The following is a 19,654-nucleotide window of genomic DNA, read 5'->3' on the forward strand; positions in this document are numbered from 1 at the left end:
ATCCCCTTTTACGACCTTAGGACGAGCGACATCCATGGGGGAGAAGCCAGATTCGCTTAACAACCGTGTTCCTAACTTTACGACGGCAGTGATTCCCTGAACCGCTCTGGATGGAAAGGTCACACTAGGGTGTGAAACTCAACAAACATGGAATGTTGGGGCTCGGTTGGGGTCATAAGTCAAGGACTACCTGTATCCTGGACGGAGAAACAGCGGGATTTGAACTCCAACCCCCACGGGAGCAAACAGTGGATGAAGCAGGCTTTTCTACGAAAACTTCTTTTTATTAAAAAAGTTTACGCCACATTCCACACCCTTAAATTGCATATTTCACCCTTGTTCCTTTCAAGAGTTCATGTACTTTCTTCCCCTTTAACCAATCTCTCTGCACCCTCCTCACCCCCTGCCATCCTCAATTCCCCCCCCAGTTTATCCCCCTCCAAACCAGGGTCAAACGTTAACCAAATCAGCTGCTTGTCGCTTTTCATAAATAATCCACGCTAAAAGCAACCTTTCCAAACAATTTTCCTTAAGCAGGAAACCGAAGGGCTCAGTAGCTCCCTGGGACTGGGCACGAACAGGGCAGAGAGCGTTTTTCTTTTCGATGCGGGTGAGTGCCAAGAATCTCAATAGTTTTTTTCTCTTTTTTTTCACCCTTTCTTCATTGGACGGCACATTTCTGGACTCCAAAACTCTCAGCCAGGTCCTCAAATCTCCCCCAGCAAAAAGGAGAGTCAACGGGGTAAGGGCGAAGGGAGGGAAAACGGGAGTTTTCTGACCCTGAAAAAGCGCACGGATCGGTCCTCTCCAGCATCGCCGGATGAAGGAAGAGATGCGCTGAGCTCTTTAGACGCTATTTTTAAGAGAATTAAGGGCGCTCCGTTTAGAAAAAGCGGTTTATTTCCACTGAATCTGCTAACCCTAATTCTTTGAATCAAAAAATCCTGGATATTCTTTTCCTCCGGATCTTTGTTTTAAAGGAATTCTATTTTTTAAAGTCACCGCCAATCTTACAGTGTTTTTCTTTCTTTTTTTCTCTCTTTTCCATCTCTCCATCTCTTTCTTTATTTTTCTTCTCCATCTCTCCATCTTTCTCTTTTCTCCATCTTTCCATCTTTTTCTCTTCTCCCTCTCTTCTTCTTTTCTCTTCTCCATCTCTCCATCTCCTGGCCTTCTGCTTTATGTGAACAGTGTTCGGCCCAGGATTAAGATCTGGCCTGTAGAGGGTTTTTTTTGGGAAAACCCCCTGAGGATTTTTTCTAGCTCACCATGGCTTTTGGGGAGCTCCTGGAGCAAATTGGTGGCATGGGACGCTTCCAACTTATCCACACTATGCTACTGACCATCCCAATCTTGTTCATGGCCAGCCACAACCTTCTCCAGAACTTCACGGGCGCTATCCCGGGGCACCGCTGCCAGGTGCACCTCGCCCCCAATGGCAGCGAGTACCCCAATATCACTCTTCTGCAAGGCGCCGGCCAGCTTCTCCGGGTCAGCATCCCCCTGGATAACAAGCAAAGGTTGGAGAAATGCAGGCGCTTCACGGATGCTCAGTGGTATCTCCTCAACGCAAGTGTCCCCGGGGCGAATGAGACGGCAACCGAACCGTGCGCCGAGGGATGGTTTTATGACCAAACTCAGTTTACGTCCACCATCGTCAGTGAGGTGAGTGGCCATCCGGGAGGGTGGTGAATTATGAGAAATATTATTTGGACGAAAGGAAAGTTGGGATAGGGAGAGATTCTCCGAGCAAAGGCGTGTGTCTCCTTGGGTGGAGGACTGGTTTTAAGAATCATAGAACATCATAGAACAGCATAAGAGAATGGAATGGAAGAATAGAATAGAATAGAGTAGAGTAGAGTAGAATAGAATAGAATAGAATAGAATAGAATAGAATAGAATAGAATAGAATAGAATAGAAAATAGAGAATAAAGTTAGAATAAAATAGTAGAATAGAGAATAGTATTAGAATAGAATAGAATAAAAATAGAATAGAATAGAGAATAGAATTAGAATAGAATAGAATAGAATAGAATAGAAAATAGAATAGAGAATAAAATTAGAATAGAATATAGAATGGAATAGAAAATAAAATAGAATAGAAAATAGAGGTAGAGTAGAATAGAGAAAAGAATTAGAATAGAATAGAAAATAGAATAGAAGTAGAGTAGAGTAGAATAGAGAATAGAATTAGATTAGAAAAGAAAATAGAATAGAAAATAGAATAGAATAGAAAATAGCATAGAATAGAATAGAAAGAGAAACAAAAGGAGAGGAGGGGAAAAGAAACGAGAGAGGAGAAAAGAGAAGGAAAATAATAGCATGAAAATGAGAGGAGAAATAGAAATAGAAATACAGAAATAGAAATATAGAAATAAAACAGACTATAGAATAGAATATAACAAGGAAAGAGAAAGCTCGAACAGCATACTTCAAAATGAAAAAGGTCTTCTGCAGTCACAACATAAGCCGAAGATTAGAAATAATAGAAATAGAATAGATTTTATTATCCCTTTAAATGTACGCTAACCAGCATACATTAAAATGAAATTTCATTGCATTCAGCTCTCAAAGGATCTGCATTATGCATACACAGACACATATGACACAGAGAAACATCACAGCCTAGTTTGGATGTATACATTACATTACGATCTCTTCTTTAAAACTTCCAGTGATGAAGCACCTACAACTTCTGGTGGCAAGCTGTTCCACTGGTTAATTGCCCTCACTGTTAGGAAGTTTCTCCTTATTTCCAGGTTGCTTCTCTCCTTGATTAGTTTCCATCCATTGCTTCTTGTCCAGCCTTCTGGTGCTTTGGAAAATAAGTTGACTCCCCCCTCCTCTTTTTGGTAGCCCCTTAGATATTGGAAGACTGCTCTCATGTCACCCCTAGTCCTTTTTTCCACTAGACTAGCCAAACCCAAATCCTGCAAGTATTTCTCATATGTTTTAGCCTCACCCCCTAATCACCTCTGTTGCTCTTCGGGAGAGATTTCAATGCACTAAAGCATTGAATGCCTCAAGCATGGAAGGAGTGCTTCTGAACTTATACAGAGTTCCCTCCCCCGCTTTCCTCCCTTTAAAAAGTCAAGAATTTGTATCAGAAGATTATTTCGTGGCTAGGTTATATAGTCTTTTTAAAAACACGTATGGACAGTTTTGGAATACTATCTAAATGCCTTGGAAAGCGTTATAAAGATGAAAGCAACATGAAAAAGAATCCAATTTAATTCCCCAGTGGCTGCCATCAAGATAACATAAACAATTTGGATCAAAGGCAGCCCTCGTTGTACCTGGTTAAATAGATGGAAAGTTATAAAACAGGGCTAAAAAAGAATTTTAAAAATTTAGCTAAGGTCTCAAAAGCAACGTCTGAAAATGATTGTCAAAATTTTCCTAATTGTGTCGTCTTACTGCTGTTCCTTTCCTGACTCAGTCATGGTTTTGCCAGAGCAAAGAATGCCAAATATTTATTAAATGCAATATTAAATTGCTATTCTAGATGTCTCTTTGGCTGTTTTTCAAATGCAATTCTCCTGGTTTGGTGGTTATTCCTTCAAAACCTTGAAATGAGAAACTGGAAAAAGACGGAACCAAATTGGGCAGAGTTGCAAGTAGGGAGACTGAAATGGACAGATCTGTAGAAAATCAGGAAATGATAAGGATTAGAATATTATCTGGAACCCCTCACCCTTTGAACAAAATCCCCATCGGTCAATTGCAAAAGGCAGCTTGACTCGGAACGGCTGACATCCTGTGACAAGACGAGACGAATAGAATAGAATAGTAAAATGAGAATAGCGTAGAACAGAACAACAATAGAATAATAACAGAGTTGGAAGGGACTTTGGAGGCCTTCTAGTCCAACCCCTTGCTTAGGCAGGAAACCCTATACCTTTAACACCATCAAACAACCACACTTATGTATCCCAATCCTTGGAAGGATTCAATAAGTTGGATAAAAATTCCAGTCTGAACATCTGGCTGGCTGTGTGACCAACCCTAATATTAACGCAGCACCTTGCTAGAGTTTGAATTCAACTCTTTCGAACCCAGGACTTTCTGCTGGCCCTGTTGTGCCCCCCACTTGAAGACCCTCAAGATCTAGACAAAAGGGTTTTGCAAAGTTGTGATTGCCACCCTCCAGCCCTGTCCTTAGAAACCTTAAGTCTTAGTAGTGATGAACCGACAGGGAGAGAGAGAGATACAGCCAAGCAACCTGCCAATTTCCACACACACACCCCCCCAGCAAATAAAGGAGTTAAGTTGCAGAAACCACAGGAAATGTTTTGGGTTGGTGTGGAAATGGGGGGGCCTTGTCCCCCACCCCCCCAGTCCTAATGCAATCCAAAGGCCCTGCTGGGCACAGAAAAATCTCAGATCAGTGGGAAATATTTATCTGGCACCAGTTCTAAGAGAAGGACTGGCAAATTTTTCTGCAGAGAGCAAAAATGTTGTTCTTAGCCTGTCTTCCCTCCATCTTTTCTCTTCCCCGAGGGGGAATATGTTCTATGTGCCCCCAATTTATATTTCTCTTCTTGTTCTCCCCCTTCCTGTCACCTTCCCCAGCTTGCAAAGTCGGCTAACCAGGATGCAACCTTGATTCTTGCTAAATGTGCAAGATTTGCCCGGCAGCGTGTTCGCCCTTCATTCCCAAAAGATCAGCCTCTGAATTGGTTGCATTGGGAGCAAAATCTGCTTTTTTTGGTTTTTTTAAAAGATCGCAAGAGAAGCAATCAAGTTTCTAGTCCTGTGGCTCCAGAATTCTGGCAGCTGAAATGTTTTGGAAACTCACTAGGGAGCAATGCAAACATTTGAAGAAGAAAAAAAAAAAGAACCGTGGTTTGTTTTAAACTCTGAAGTGACGTTTGTGAAATTGCCTGTTCGTTGTAACTTTGAATGCGTTGTTTAGCAACCGGTTGTAAATCAAGGACTACTCTATGCCTGTAAGTTGCAAACATGCCTCAATCTTCACTCCCCGTCCTCCAAGCACACATCACACACCACGCACATCATCCAGGCCCTGAACACTTCAATCAGGTATGATTCCTCCTCTCTCTCTCTCTCACACACACACGCCTTGTAACTGTGAGGTCCTTGCTGGTCTTTGAGCTTGGCTGTTTTTTTAGAGACATTTCATGACCCAACTAGGTACCATCATCAGTGCTATAAGAGAATGGGGATGGAGGAGGAGGAAGAAAAGGACTGTGGGGTCTTTAGTGCTGTCTGAGCTTGATGGTTTTCCTTGCTGATGTTTGATAATTATCCAACTAGGTAACTTCATCAGTGCTAGAAGGGAGTGAGGACTGTGGAGAGGAAGAGGAGGAGGAAGAAGAGGAAGAGGAGGAGGAAGAAGAGGAGGAGGAAGAGGAAGAGGAAGAGGGAGGAAGAAGAGGAGGAGGAGGAAGAAGAAGAGGAGGGGGAGGACTGTGGAGTCCTTGGTTCTCTCTGAGCTTGATGGGTTGTTGGTTTTTTTGCAGACATTTCATTACCTCACTAGGTAACATCATCAATGCTAGAAGGGAGTGGGGCTCGCTCTCTATGCTACCTAGTTGGGTCATGAAACGTCTGCAAGAAAACCACCAAGCCGAGAGAGCTTCAAGTCCAACTCCACAGTCCAACTCTGAGCTGCAAATATTCTTTTCTATCGGTACAGCTTTTAATGATCTGGTTTTCTCCTGTGACAGTGGGACTTGGTGTGTGACCGGCGTAACCTTCGGGAGATGGCGCAGTCCATTTACATGGGGGGCGTGCTGATCGGCGCCCTGGTCCTAGGCGGGCTGGCTGACAGGTATGTTGGTCAGCAGGGGGAAGCACTGGGAGAAAGAGGTGAGTAGCGGGTGAAGGTCATGGCACTACTTGGTGATCCAGTGACTTTTTTTATCCCATCAGTAGGCTTAGAAGTGCGGTTTGGGTGTTGGCCACAAGGGGGAGCTAACGGCCTCTTACCTCTTAGATCTGATTGACACCTGCAAGGAGATTCCTTCGCTTTGGAAGTCTGTAGAGATTCTCAGGCATCATCCAAGTCCTGGTTGTCCCAAAGGTGTTTTTTTTCAGGACTATTTTGTTTTTTCTTTGAAGAACAGGATATGGAATAAGAATAGAATAGAATAGAATAGAATAGAATGGAATGGAATGGAATGGAATGGAATGGAATGGAATGGAATGGAATGGAATGGAATGGAATGGAATAGAATAGAATATATGTAGAGGAGAATATAGAAGAGAAAATAGAATAAAATAGAACAGGAATAGAATAGAATTAATAGAAATGGAAAGAAGAGAAGAGAACAGAACAGAAATAGAATACAATAGGAATAGGAACTAGGAATAAAACCGAATATGGAATAAGAATAGAATAGAATTAGAATTAGAGTAGAGTAAGTAGAATGGAATGGAATGGAATGGAATAGAATAGAATAGAATAGAATAGAATAGAATAGAATAGAATAGAATAGAATATATGTAGAGGAGAATATAGAAGAGAAAATAGAATAAAATAGAACAGGAATAGAATAGAATTAATAGAAATGGAAAGAAGAGAAGAGAAGAGAACAGAACAGGAATAGAATACAATAGGAATAAGGAATAGAACAGAATATGGAATAAGAATAGAATTAGAATTAGAATAGAATAAGGAGTAGAATAGATGTAGAGGAGAATATAAAAGAGAAAATAGAAGAGAAGAGAAGAGAAGAGAAGAGAAATGGAAAGAAGAGAAGAAAAGAGAACAGAACAGAAATAGAATACAATAGGAATAGGAACTAGGAATAAAACAGAATATGGAATAAGAATAGAATTAGAATTAGAATTAGAGTAGAGTAAGTGGAATGGAATGGAATGGAATGGAATAGAATAGAATAGAATAGAACAGAACAGAACAGAATATAGAATAGATTACTTGGAAGGGACTCTGTAGGTCTGACACAAATCTTAAAAAATTGTAAAATTGGGTGCAGTCATATGATGACCCACTCAATGACCATTACAACCTACAGCCATAATTCAAGGACTCGGTTACAGTCATGAGTCATAATTACAGTCGTAAATTAAGGACCTCTATTCTCCCAGAGAGAAATCTGTGTCTCCCAACACACACACACACACACAAACCCAAACCCAAACAGACTCCCATTTTCTTTCATGCCTGCCAGGCTTATCAGCAGCAGGGCAGTGGATGATGGTCTCTTTGTTCCTCCTGCAGATTTGGCCGCCGAGCACTCGTAATCTGGTCCTTTTTCCAAATGGCCGTGACGGGAGTCTGCGCTGCTTTCTCACCCAATTACGCCTCCTATTGTTTCTTCCGCTTCCTGACCGGCATGGCGCTTTCAGGATTCGGTCTCAGCATTGCCTGTTTGAGTAAGAGGTTCAACCTTCTCTAGAGGATTTCGGGGGGTGGGGTGGGGGGCTTCGAGACAAGGTCAAAACTAATTTACCTCTTGGCCTGGGTGGATCACCCGGGCTCCCCCCAATAAGGATTTCCAAGTTAGAAATTCAAATTAGGGCTGAGAGATCTTTGATCTGACCGTGGTCTAGACTGTTTCTTTTCCTCTTATGAAAAAATATGAAGAACAGTTGGAGGAACTGGGCTTGGCTAGTCTAGGGAAGAGAAGGACCAGGGGAGACAGGAGAGCATCTTCCAATATTTGAGGGGCTGCCCCAGAGAGGAGGAAGGGGACAAGCTATTTTCTAAAGCATCCGAAGACCAGACAAGGAATAATGGATGGAAACTGATCAAGGAGAGATTCAACCTGGAAATAAGGAGGAATTTTCTGACAGGGAGAACAATCAACCAATGGAACAGAAGTTGCCTTTGGAAATTGTCAAAGCTTCATCCCTGGAAGCTTTCAAGAAGAGACTGGATTGCCATCTGTCAGAAATGATGTAGGATCTACTTGGGTGGGGGAGGGGTTGGACTAGGTGACCTCCAAGGTCTCTTCCAACTCAACTCTTCTCGTCTTCTATTCTACAGTATATTCCATTCCATTCTCTAGAAGACTTCCAAGGTCCTTTCCAACTCTGTTCTGTTCTGTTCTGTTCTACTCTACTCTACTATATTTTATTCTATTTTATTCTACTCTATTCCATTCCATTCTCCTGTTCTATTCTATTATTTCTATCCTGTATATTCTATTCTATTTCTTCTTCTCTATTATTCTATTCTATTCTATTCTATTCTATTCTATTCTATTCTATTCTATTCTATTCTATTCTATTCTATTCTATTCCTATTAATTCTATTCTCTATTATTTTAATTCTATTCTTCCATTCCATTCCATTCTTCATAAGTTAATATGACTAATACTATTAAGAAAGGAAAGGGTCTCGCATTAAGTTGAATTGGCCACCGTGAGTTTTCTTGCAGGGGGTTGGCTTGACCCTTGGCCCTCTTCAGATAGAACAGGTGCAGAACTGGTTTCTCAAAACGGATTCCTTCTTCTTTTTCCAGCTGTGGAATGGATTCCCACCCAGTACCGGACCATCACCATCGCCCTCACTGGGTTGTCTTATACTGCGGGGCAAATCCTCCTCGCGGGCTTGGCCTACTCCATCCGGGACTGGCGTTGGTTGCAGGTGGCTGTTTCGGCTCCTTATTTGGCCTTCCTGCTTTATTCCTGGTACGTGTGGGGGATGATGGGGGGTGTGATCTGCGACAGCCTCCCTCCTTTCCGAGAGGGCTGAAGTTTCAGAAGCGGAAAAGGCGTTGGCGACAAGTAAAAGAGAAGAAAAGGGGAGTTGTGGTTCTGCGTAGAACAGCGCAGAGAGTCCCCGACTTACAATAGTTCGTTTAGTGACCGTTCCAAGTTACAATGGCACTGAAAAAAGTGACCATTTTTCAGAGGGAGTTATCTCCAGGTGGTCTCCTTTCCAGAAGTGTTACTAACACCTTGGCTAACACAAGGTTGTCCACAATGCGACACATCAATGCAGGGTCCCCTGTGGGGCCCGCTGTATCTGAAACAGAGGGCCTCGACTTACAACTGTGCCCAAAAATTTCTGTTGCTAAGTGAGATGAGGGGTTGGACTAGATGACCTACAAGGTCCCTTCCAACTCTGTTTATTCTCTTATGCTTATTCCACACCGTTGCAACGATCCTTGTGGTCAGGTGATCCAAATTCAAATGCTTGGCAACTGGCAGGTACTTTTTTTTTTAATTTATTTTGATTTGTCAATCGCTTACAAGATAATAGGTATAAGTATATAAATAGTTATGAATACATGAAATGGGTACATATAAGAAAAATAAAAGAAACAATAGGACAGGGACGGTAGGCACGTTGGTGCGCTTATGCACGCCCCCTAGAGACCTCTTAGGAAAGGGGTGAGGTCAATAGTAGACAGTCTAAGGTTAAAGTTTTTGGGGTTTGGGGAAGAAACTACAGAGTCAGGTAGAGGATTCCAGGCATTGACCACTCGGTTGCTGAAGTCGTATTGCCTGCAATCAAGTTTGGTGCGATTAACCTTGAGTTTGTATCTATTGCATGCTCTTGTATTGTTATGGTTGAAGCTGAAGTATTGATTAACAGGTAGGACATTGCAATGTATGATTTTATATACTATATTTAGATCGGACTGAAGGCGGCGTAGTTGTAGGTTTTCTAGGTCTAGAATTTCGAGTCTGGTGGCATAAGGTATTCTGCAACAGGTAGAGGAGTGGAGAACTCTTCTTGTGAAATATTTCTGGACTTTTTCAACTGCGTTAATATCAGATACATAATGTGGGTTCCAGACTGATGAGCTGTATTATGTATTATTATGTATTATGTATTATTATATTATGACAGTTGCGGAGGTCACATGACCCTCTTCTGAGACCTTCCGACAAGTGAAGTCAATGGGGGAAGCCAGATTCACTTAACAACCATGTGACTATCTTAAAACAACTGCAGGGATTCGCTTAACAACAGTGGCAAGGAAAGTCGCCAAAGGGGATAGTCATTTAACAACCGTCTTGCTTAGCAACATAAATTTTAGGCTCAGGGGTGTGGCTGTTAAGTCGAAGACTGCCTAGAGCAGTGATGGCGGATCTTTTTGTTGTGGTGTGCTGAAAACGTGTGCATGCCAGCACTCACAATGCAATATGCCCCCCCTGCACACGCGCGCACAACACCCCTGCCCCGCCCCTTTACCTGCACTGTGCATGCGTGTACCTCCCAACTGATTTTGAGGCTGTTTGCACCCTCCTGGATGATTGAGGGAAGCCTTGAGAGGCTGAAAAATCTTCTGGAAATACGGGGAGTGCCTAAATGGGCCCATTTTTCGGCCTCCCAAGGCTGCAGAGGCTTCCCTCGAACCTCCAGGAGGGCAAAAATGGCCTCAAATGGGCCAAAAATCAGCTGGGAGGTGCCCGCATGCACCGTGCAGGTAAGTTTGGCTGGGGCTCGCGTGCCTGCAAAAATGGCTCTGCGTGGCACCTGTGGCATGCATGCCATAGGTTCACCATCACGGGCCTAGGGTTTTGGCAGGTAGACTTGATAACGTGTGGAACTCATGGCCACTTGGATTTCTATCTTGCAGGTGGTACGCTGAATCGGCTCGCTGGCTGATCCAGTCCGGCCAGGCCACTAAGGCCGTTGGTGTTCTCCAGAGAGTGGCCAGGATCAACAAAAAGGAGGAAGCGGGTGCAAGAATCACCACAGAGGTATGGAGGAAACGAGGAGGGGAAAACTCACCAAGCCATTGGAAAAAAAATGCCAAATCTTGGAGGTTGTTCAGATTAGGAAAAAATAAAGAAGCATATCTGTCATTCAGGGTTGAAATGAAGGATTCTCGGTGCTCTCTTTCTTGCAGACGTTTCATTACCCAACTACGTTACTTTATCAGTGTTAAAAAGTGATAAGAGCAAACCCCACTCCCCACCAGCACTGATGACGTTGCCTAGCTTGGTAATGAAATGTCTGAAAAAAACCGCACCAAGCTCAGAGAGGATCAAGATTAGGAAAGATTCCATAAGAAAACTAAACTAAACTAAACTAAACTAAACTAAATTATTGAGGTAGGCTGCATTCACACAATCATGTAGTCCTGATTATTTTTCTCCCTGCCCTCTTATACCACACTGAGTTAGGGAGAAGCTAATCTGAGCCTCTTCTTAACACTATCCTGTTTTCTAGGGCTTAAGGTATAATTCTCCCCCTTTTTTTCTTGTAACCCCTTGAATGTTTCCTTTTCATGACTCTAGTGTTTCTTAATCTCGACCATTTTGAGATTGGGGATTTAAATTCCCAGAATTATCCCAGTCATCATGGAGTTGAAGCCCATACATATTAAAGCATACAAGCTAGAGAATTCTGGAAGTTGAAGAACACTGGCCATCTTAAAGAACACTGGCTAGGGAATTTGGGGAACTGAAGTTTATATCTATGTAGTCAATAAGTTGACAATGACTCAATGGCAATGTAATCAATCAATCAATCACCATCTCAAATATCTACCTTGGAGAGGAATACCAAGGTATTTCGTGTTTATTCCACTCTCTTTTTTAAAAAATAAAGGTTTGTATTCAAGTTTATAAGAACGAAGAGGAGAAATTAATGCAAACTTGGAAAACTATAAACTGTAAAAAAAGGAACAAACCAAAAGAGAGTTAAAAAGAAGTAAAAAGATTTTTAAAATATATAAATGACAGCAACTATCAACAATTATGTCACTTCACACCTTTTCTAGTATTTCAGTGTTTTCTCCTATCTCATTTCTTCTCAGTAAACTAATTGTAAAAATCTCACTACTCAGTCCCAATCAGCAAAAATCCATTAAGAGCATCCAGAAATAGTAACACGCATATTTTTACCTTAGTCAAATCAATCCACTTTGTATCCCAACTTCGTATTCCCTTATCGAAGTGATAAGCGAGAGATCAGAACGAGAGGACCCAAATTCATTGATAGCCTCACACTGCAATAAACAAGGATATATTCAAATATATAACGTATATTCAATTTTGTAGCTACTAAGATTGTTGGCAGAACATCCAGGGAAGTGATTGAAGCCTGGGATATTGGCCTCTTGTCAATCAATATGAGCACTGATTTGTCAGCAGCTCATCAAGTACTTAGGAACTGAACGTGCAGAAATGAGTAGATTGACATTTGCTATCAGAGAGCAAGAAGAACAAAATGGGATTTATTTTATCAATGGCTAGATAAGAAAACAGAGAAATAAAATATATTATAAATACAACATAATAGTAAAGATAATACAATGTAACGATAGGTTATAATCGATTATTGTGAAGTGAATGACAATATGAACTAGGTTTTGTGAAAGTTGAGATTTGCTTGAAAAGGATGATGAGAATCTGTAATTACAATCTAACAACGATTTGATAATAGTATGATATTATGTGGATAGTAGTTTTATACATTATGAACTTTAACATAAAATTAAGGAGGGAATGACTGTTGATATTGTGCACAAGAGATATTGTTGAAAGGCTGGAAAATGCCTTTCTTTTGAGGATTCGATTTTCCTGCTGGGAGGGCTCCGGTGCAAGGACACAGACAACTGCTTGGAAGCTGGTTCTTTTATTTTTCAGGAAGGCAAGGGATAGCAAGAAGTCTGCGTTCCTGGGGCTAGCCATTTTTGTATAATAAACCCCTAATTTTTATACCTTTTCTCCTTTTGTGTGTGTGTGTGCTTGTGTTTGTATTTCTTAATGTTTTAAATCCTGTCAGGGGTTGTCTTCATTTCCGCCAGAGGGTAAACTCCGCGGGGTGGTTTGATTGGATTATCAGTTTCATCCTAATGTTTTCTTATATTTGTTTGGTGGCAATCTCCTGCCTGCTATGGAATTTATTCCGTGTCTTTTGTCTATTTGTTTTGCTGATTTGGCATGACCTGTTGTTTGTAAGGGATTTCTTTTTCTTGTTTCCCTAGCTTTCTTAATTACTTGGCTTTTGTCTAGGGGGCTTCTTTCAATACCTTTTATTAAATCTCTTTTCCTATGCAAGTTTGTTTTATGGCTGGCCTGATGTTCCCTTTGGGCTTTTCCTGCTTGGGTGTCACCACTGTCCTCGTGAAGTTCCCTTTCCACAATATGTACCAACGGACACACTGTATAATGGAAAGAAGATTTTATTTTGTGTTTTGTGCTTTTGTGTTTGTTTATGTTTGTTGTTAAAAATAAAAAAATTTACACCCCCCCAAAAAAAGTATTTAGGAACTGAGCACAAGGAAGCAACAACTAACAGCTTAATAGCCCGGCCATCCACACCCAAATCAACTCCTGAAAAACTATACACAACAGACAAGTGCAAATACTGCACACAGAATAGCCCAAAACACACACACTGCTACCGAGAAGTTCCTTGAGTGCCAGCACAAGTCCGAAATTCAGAAGATTAAAACTCTCGTCCCAATGACGGAACCAGATCGGACCCTGCAACATCCTCCTATGAATTCTCCTTCATTCGCCATAAGTTTCTGCTCCTCTTATACTTTTTCTCCCGCGTTTTTCTTCCTCCTGGTAGGTTCTGCTTTCCAGCATGGAAAAAGAATTGTCTTCGTGCAAATCCAGGTACACCATTTCTGACCTGGTGCGCACTCCGACCATCCGTCGCATTTTCTTCTGCCTCTCCATGTTGTGGTAAGAGCGTCAACCTGAAGGATGGCGTCCTTTGAGAAACCATTTCCTGTGGGTCAGTTTTCCAGGAACAGAAAGAGGGAGGGGCATGCTCTATATTTGAAAAGCCCCCCCCCCCGCCCCCCTTCGATCCACAGTACAAAGTAGGAATAAAACAACTCTTTGGGGCAGCTGCTTTAAGCCTTTTCAAGGATGAATTGTTTTCTTTTGCGAGTGTCCACATCGTAGCGAACAATGAATTTCATCTGTCTGTCTTTCTTTCTTTCTCTCTGTCTCTTTCTTCTTTTTGTTCTTTCTTTTTCGCTCTTTCTCTCTCTCTTCATTTCTTTCTTTCTTTTTTTCTTTCTTTTCTCTCTCTCTCTTTCTTCTCTCTTCCTTCTTTTTGTTCTTTTTCTCTTTCTTCTCTCTCTTCATTTCTTTCTCTTTGTTCCTTTCCTTCTCTCTTTCTTCTCTCTTCATTCTTTTTATTCTTTCTTTCTCTCTCTCTTTGTTTCTTTATTTCTTTTTCTTTTTTCTTTCCTTTCTTTCTCACTTTCTTTCTCTTTCTTCTCTCTTCCTCTTTCTCTTTTTTCCTTTTTTCCCTTTCTTTCTTTCTTTCTTTCTTTCTTTCTTTCTTTCTTTCTTTCTTTCTTTCTTTCTTTCTTTCCTTTTCTTCTCCTCTTTTTTTTCATTCTTTCACTGCCCATCTCTGCAAACGACTCTCACAGCTCAACAACATATATTACAATCAAAATCTTACAAGAATTTCAAATCAATAAAAATAATTTTAAAAAATCATTAAAACGATTAAAGAACACTAAAATGTCTACTATAATTAGCAACCTGGGCAAGATTCCCTCAAGAACCACACCATTCCTACTTATACCTACATACCTACATTCGCTTAGCGACCGCTGCAAAAAAATAATAATCATAGTTAAATTGAGTTGGTTGTGTGAATGACCCGATCTTTGGCTGCATTAGGGTCATAACTCGAGGGCTATCTGTCAGAAGAATTCCAGCAGCTTAAGAACTCAAGGTGTCCTTGAGGGAGGTGGTGAGGGCCAGAAACATGAAAAACAAATGAATCAATCAATCTCCCTCTTTTGAGGTGGATATCTTCCAATTTGTTTTCTGTGGTTTGGTGAGGAAGTCAGTCTCTTGACTGACAATGGTATTTATACCACAACAACAACCCAGAACAACTGTGGTTTTGTGTACTTCAGGTTCTCTGTCAGCTTTTCCTACTATGGGCTGGTCATGGACCTCCAAAATTTTGGGGTCAGCATCTACCTCATCCAGGTGATCTTCGGAGCGGTGGATTTTCCCGCCAAATTGATCGTCACGATCACCATGAGCTACATTGGACGGAGGGTCAGCCTCGCCGCCTTCCTGGTGACCGCCGGCGCCATCATCATCACCAACGTATTTGTGCCCTTGGGTAGGTACCGGCTGGTCTGCCTGTTGTGTGTGTTGCGTTCCTTCCTAGGAAGACACCTGGAGAGGCTGCCTCAGGTGTCTTCCTCAGCCGAAGGACCAGCAACCTGTCCCGAGGACTTGGACCAGACCAGGATGAGTTTCTCCGCTGAAAAAGCCGAATTGTAGCATGTTTAGTCAGGGCTGTCCCATCCAGAAATCAGAATGGTATATTTTAAACCAGTGTTTCTTACCCTTGGCAACTTTAAGATGGGTGGACTTCAACTCCCAGAATGCCGAAGAGAATATCCCTTAAGATAGGTGGACTTCAGCGCCCAGAATGCCCCAGCCAGCATGTTTTAAGATGGGTGGACTTCAGCTCCCAGAATGCCCCAGCCAGCATGTTTTAAGATGGGTGGACTTCAACTCCCAGAATGCCCCAGCTAGCATGTTTTAAGATGGGTGGACTTCAACTCCCAGAATGCCCCAGCTAGCATGTTTTAAGATGGGTGGACTTCAACTCCCAGAATGCCCCAGCTAGCATGTTTTAAGATGGGTGGACTTCAACTCCCAGAATGCCCCAGCTAGCATGTTTTAAGATGGGTGGACTTCAACTCCCAGAATGCCGAAGAGAATATCCCTTAAGATAGGTGGACTTCAGCGCCCAGAATGCCCCAGCCAGCATGTTTTAAGATGGATGGACTTCAGCTCCCAGAATGCCCCAGCCATCATGGTTTTGAAGTCCGCCCCTCTTAAAGTTGCCAAGATTGAGAAACGTTGCTCCAAGGATTCCATAGAAGAAGAAGGAGAAGGAGAAGGAGAAGGAGAAGGAGAAGGAGAAGGAGAAGGAGAAGGAGAAGGAGAAGGAGAAGAAGAAGAAGAACAACAACAACAACTTTATTGTCATTGTACAAGTACAATGAAACTGTGGATGCACCCCAGCAACTGTTCGCAATGCAATAAAACCAAAGCACTTAAAAATGAAGATAAGAAAAATAGAGCAACCACATCTCCATTTGCAATTTGAGAGTACAATATCCACGAATATACACAAAAAATACATCCAACACTGTAATGCTTTGCTATTGATATTTAATCTCAGAGCTGTGTAATTAAAAGGAACACAAAGATCATTTAGTCCATCCCCTTCAATGTGCAAGAAAATACCCCAGAGAGGTGGGGTAAAACTGGGCATGGCTTGCTCTTAACAACCGTCTTGCTTATCAACATAAAGTTTGTAAAGGTCATGTGACCTTGGGGAGGCTGTGTGAAAAAGTGTGAAAAAGGATCCTGTCACTGTTTTTTGCCGGCGCTGTTGTCCCTTTGAACGGTCACTAAACGAATTGTTGTAAGTTGAGGACTTCCTGGAATTACATTGCAGATTCTCTTCCTTTTTGTTCCTCCAGAAATGCAGACGCTACGGACGGTGCTGGCCGTCATCGGCAAAGGCTGCCTCTCGGCGGCTTTCAACTGCGTCTTCCTCTTCACGACCGAACTCTACCCAACCCCTGTCAGGTGAGGAGAGTTTAGTTTAAAGCCCCCTCTGGTTACTTTTGGGAACAGTAACTCTGGGGCAGAATCCCCCGCCCCCCAAGGATTCTGGGTTCAACCCACAGGTCCTGGGTTCAATCCCCCAAGTCTCCAACTACAGGTAGTCCTTGACTTACAACCATGGAGAACAGGGGTGGCGCGGTGCTCAGAATGCAGTATTGCAAGCTAATTCTGGGGAGGGGAAGGGGTCTCAGGTCCCTGGACCCCTACCCTCCACCCCAACCTCACTGACCTTTGCAACCTTTTCCTTTGCCTTCCCCAGGCAGACGGGGCTGGGTTTCGGCAGCACGATGGCCCGGGTAGGGGGCATGGTCTCCCCACTGACCAAGATATTAGAGGATTATTACGCCTTCCTTCCACCCATTGTGTATGGGGCGTTCCCCATCACGGCCGGAATCATCGCTTGTCTTCTGCCGGAAACTTTGAACGTCCCGTTGCCGGATACGATCGAAGATGTTGAGAACAGGTGAGTGGCAACCGTTGGGGTTACGTTTGGTTATCTGGGCCCAGCTGAGCTTTGCAAATTGTTTTTATTGATATCATTTCTAATTGCCTCTTGGCTAGATGGATGGCACGTAAATCGAATGAATGAATGAATGAAACTGTTAAGTAAGAAGATAAAGACTAAGATATGTTAAAATAAAGGAATTTCTTGCCTGGAGAATTCTGGGAATTGAGTCCACAAATGCTGGTTGAGGAATTCTGGGAGTTGAAGTTCATCTATCCTGAATGGGGAATTCTGGGAGTTGAAGTCCATCTATGCTGGCTGGAGAATTCTGGGAATTCTCCACTTATGTTGGCTAGGGAATTCTGGGTGTTGAAGTCCATCTATGCTGAATGGAGAATTCTGGGAGTTGAAGTCCATCTATGCTGAATGGGGAATTCTGGGAGTTGAAGTCCATCTATGCTGGTTGGGGAATTCTATGAATTGAGTCCACCTATGTTGGTTAGGGAATTCTGGGAGTTGAAGTCCATCTATGCTGAATGGGGAATTCTGGGAGTTGAAGTCCATCTATGCTGAATGGGGAATTCTGGGAGTTGAAGTCCATCTATGCTGGCTGGAGAATTCTGGGAATTTTCCACTTATGTTGGCTAGGGAATTCTATGAATTGAGTCCACCTATGTTGGCTAGGGAATTCTGGGAGTTGAAGTCAACCCAGTTTAATTATTCAGTGTTGATTGCATGACATGATGGAGATGGTTTCCAGCTGACCTCCTATTTATTCTTCCCTTTAAACCTCAGATCCAAAAAGACGAACAAGAAGAACGAGGAAGAGATTGCCCAGGAGAAAATCCTGCTTCAGAAGCAGGAAAAAGTTTTGTTCAAAGAGACTTGCTGACAATTTGATTCTGGAAATAAAGTTTCTTAAGAGCTCATTTTTGAACATGCGTTTCTGGACATGTATTTTCATTTAAAAAAAAAGGAACCTTGTTTTCGTTCTTTTTTCTCTTTTTCTTGTATTTTACTGGACCTCCCAAATCAAGGATGGGTAGTCGCTGAGCTAAGCCAGCCTCAATGGAGGGACTCATTACTGTAATAATAAATATGGGAAGGGTCTTCTGAACATGTGCAGAGTGTATTTCCAAAAACAAACTCTTGGATTGTCAGGGATTCCTTCCTTTAGACAAGAGCTCCAAACCACAATATTATTTTCTGCCCATTTTACCATCTTCTTCTTCTTCTTCTTCTTCTTCTTCTTCTTCTTCTTCTTCTTCTTCTTCTTCTTCTTCTTCTTCTTCTTCTTCTTCTTCTTCTTCTTCTTCTTCTTCTTCTTCTTCTTCTTCTTCTTCTTCTTCTTCTTCTTCTTCTTCTTCTTCTTCTTCTTCTCCTCCTCCTCCTCCTCCTCCTCCCTCTTCTTCTTCTTCTTCTTCTTCTTCTTCTTCTTCTTCTTCTTCTTCTTCTTCTTCTTCTTCTTCTTCTTCTTCTTCTTCTTCTTCTTCTTCTTCTTCTTCTTCTTCTTCTCCTCCTCCTCCTCCTCCTCCTCCTCCTCCTCCTTCTTCTTCTTCTTCTTCTTCCTGGGATTTTCTCAAATCACGGATGTAGAAGTTTTTCCTGATCTTGTTTACCTGCTTTTAATAAAGTGGTTTATTTTTTTTGCAATGTTGAAGTTTGCACTTGAGAGCAAATTCTGATCATTTTACGGAGGTATTTTTTGGGGTGTGAGGGGAGTACTTTGGCTAATTGTCTTCCTGGATTTCTTTCTTTCTTTCTTTTTTTTAAAACAACTTCTCAGATGGGTCTTTCGTGATCACCCACCCATGAATTAAGCAAGTTTAGCGCTGCTTAGCTTTTGCACAAAACACAAATGCTTTCAGACAGCAAATGATAGTTAATTGTTCAGCACCAGTTATGGGCCATATCTGGCAATGCCAACCATGGGATAAACCTACATCTTTTACTAGTTTGCAATCATGGCTTCTAGGCTGCAAAAGGGGAGGAGACGTTTTCAAGATGGCAGCCAATGGCTTGGATATACCAAGAAGGCCATTTGTCATTTGTCCTCACGGAAATTTTCAGTCTCTTTTGGCAAGCAGGAAAGTTAATAAGTTGTTCTTTTGTCTGGATTGGGAAAATGAGGGGAATAAAGTCCATTGTTCAAATCACGCTGGTGTGGTTGCGATCAAGGGTGTTGAACAGGAAAAAAACAATGTGTCGTTGTGGGCCAGGGGGCAGCATCAATTCCAATTCGAGGATGGTTTGGAGGATGGTAAGACACGGAGGTGTTGGATAACCAGGTTAAGGGTGAGGTGTACATGCCCCAGCCTCTGAGAAAATCTGACCAAGAATGATGGCTACGTCTGGCTCTTGAAGGCTACCCCCACTTCCCAGTGCACCACCACAGTTGCGATGAAATTTTATTTCAAGCCAAAAAGAAAGCAGAGAGGAACAAAGTCTCATTGTGCATTTTGCAAAAGACAACCAGATGTTAAGTCCACCCCTCCAAGGACAAGAAAGAGAAGGGGAAGGGGAGGGAGGAAAGATGGAGAGGTGAGGAGGGAGGGGAAGGAGGGAAGGACGAAGGAAGGAAGGAAGGAAGGAAGGAAGGAAGGAAGGAAGGAAGGAAGGAAGGAAGGAAGGAAGGAATTGAGGGAGGGAGGGAGGGAGGAATGAAAGAAAAG

General features: G+C 42.3%; 1 protein-coding gene across 1 annotated transcript; it reads left to right on the top strand.

Annotated features, from left to right (window-relative positions):
• The first annotated feature begins 540 nt into the window (after window positions 1-540).
• LOC148124557 (solute carrier family 22 member 6-A-like) lies at window positions 541-17,962 on the top strand. Its single transcript, XM_087914269.1, has 10 exons — window positions 541-1,665; window positions 5,692-5,795; window positions 7,209-7,363; window positions 8,455-8,623; window positions 10,525-10,648; window positions 13,476-13,591; window positions 14,794-15,008; window positions 16,390-16,498; window positions 16,797-17,000; window positions 17,778-17,962. Exons 1-10 carry the CDS (start codon window positions 1,270-1,272, stop codon window positions 17,872-17,874), a joined length of 1,689 nt encoding a protein of 562 aa, XP_087770395.1. The 5' UTR covers window positions 541-1,269; the 3' UTR covers window positions 17,875-17,962.
• The last annotated feature ends 1,692 nt before the right edge of the window (window positions 17,963-19,654 follow it).

The sequence above is a fragment of the Pseudonaja textilis genome, chromosome 16 (assembly GCF_049901715.1).
Source record: "Pseudonaja textilis isolate UNSWEBS1 chromosome 16, rPseTex1.2, whole genome shotgun sequence".
Classification (NCBI taxonomy): Eukaryota; Metazoa; Chordata; class Lepidosauria; order Squamata; family Elapidae; genus Pseudonaja; species Pseudonaja textilis.

What these genes read in the sequence shown, in the direction of transcription:
- LOC148124557 (XM_087914269.1), top strand. Translation starts at nt 1,270, where the DNA reads ATGGCTTTTGGGGAGCTCCTGGAGCAAATTGGTGGCATGGGACGCTTC. An exon ending in CGTCCACCATCGTCAGTGAG is followed by an intron (nt 1,666 to 5,691) that starts GTGAGTGGCCAT and finishes CTCCTGTGACAG; the next exon opens with TGGGACTTGGTGTGTGACCG. An exon ending in TCTCAGCATTGCCTGTTTGA is followed by an intron (nt 7,364 to 8,454) that starts GTAAGAGGTTCA and finishes TTCTTTTTCCAG; the next exon opens with CTGTGGAATGGATTCCCACC.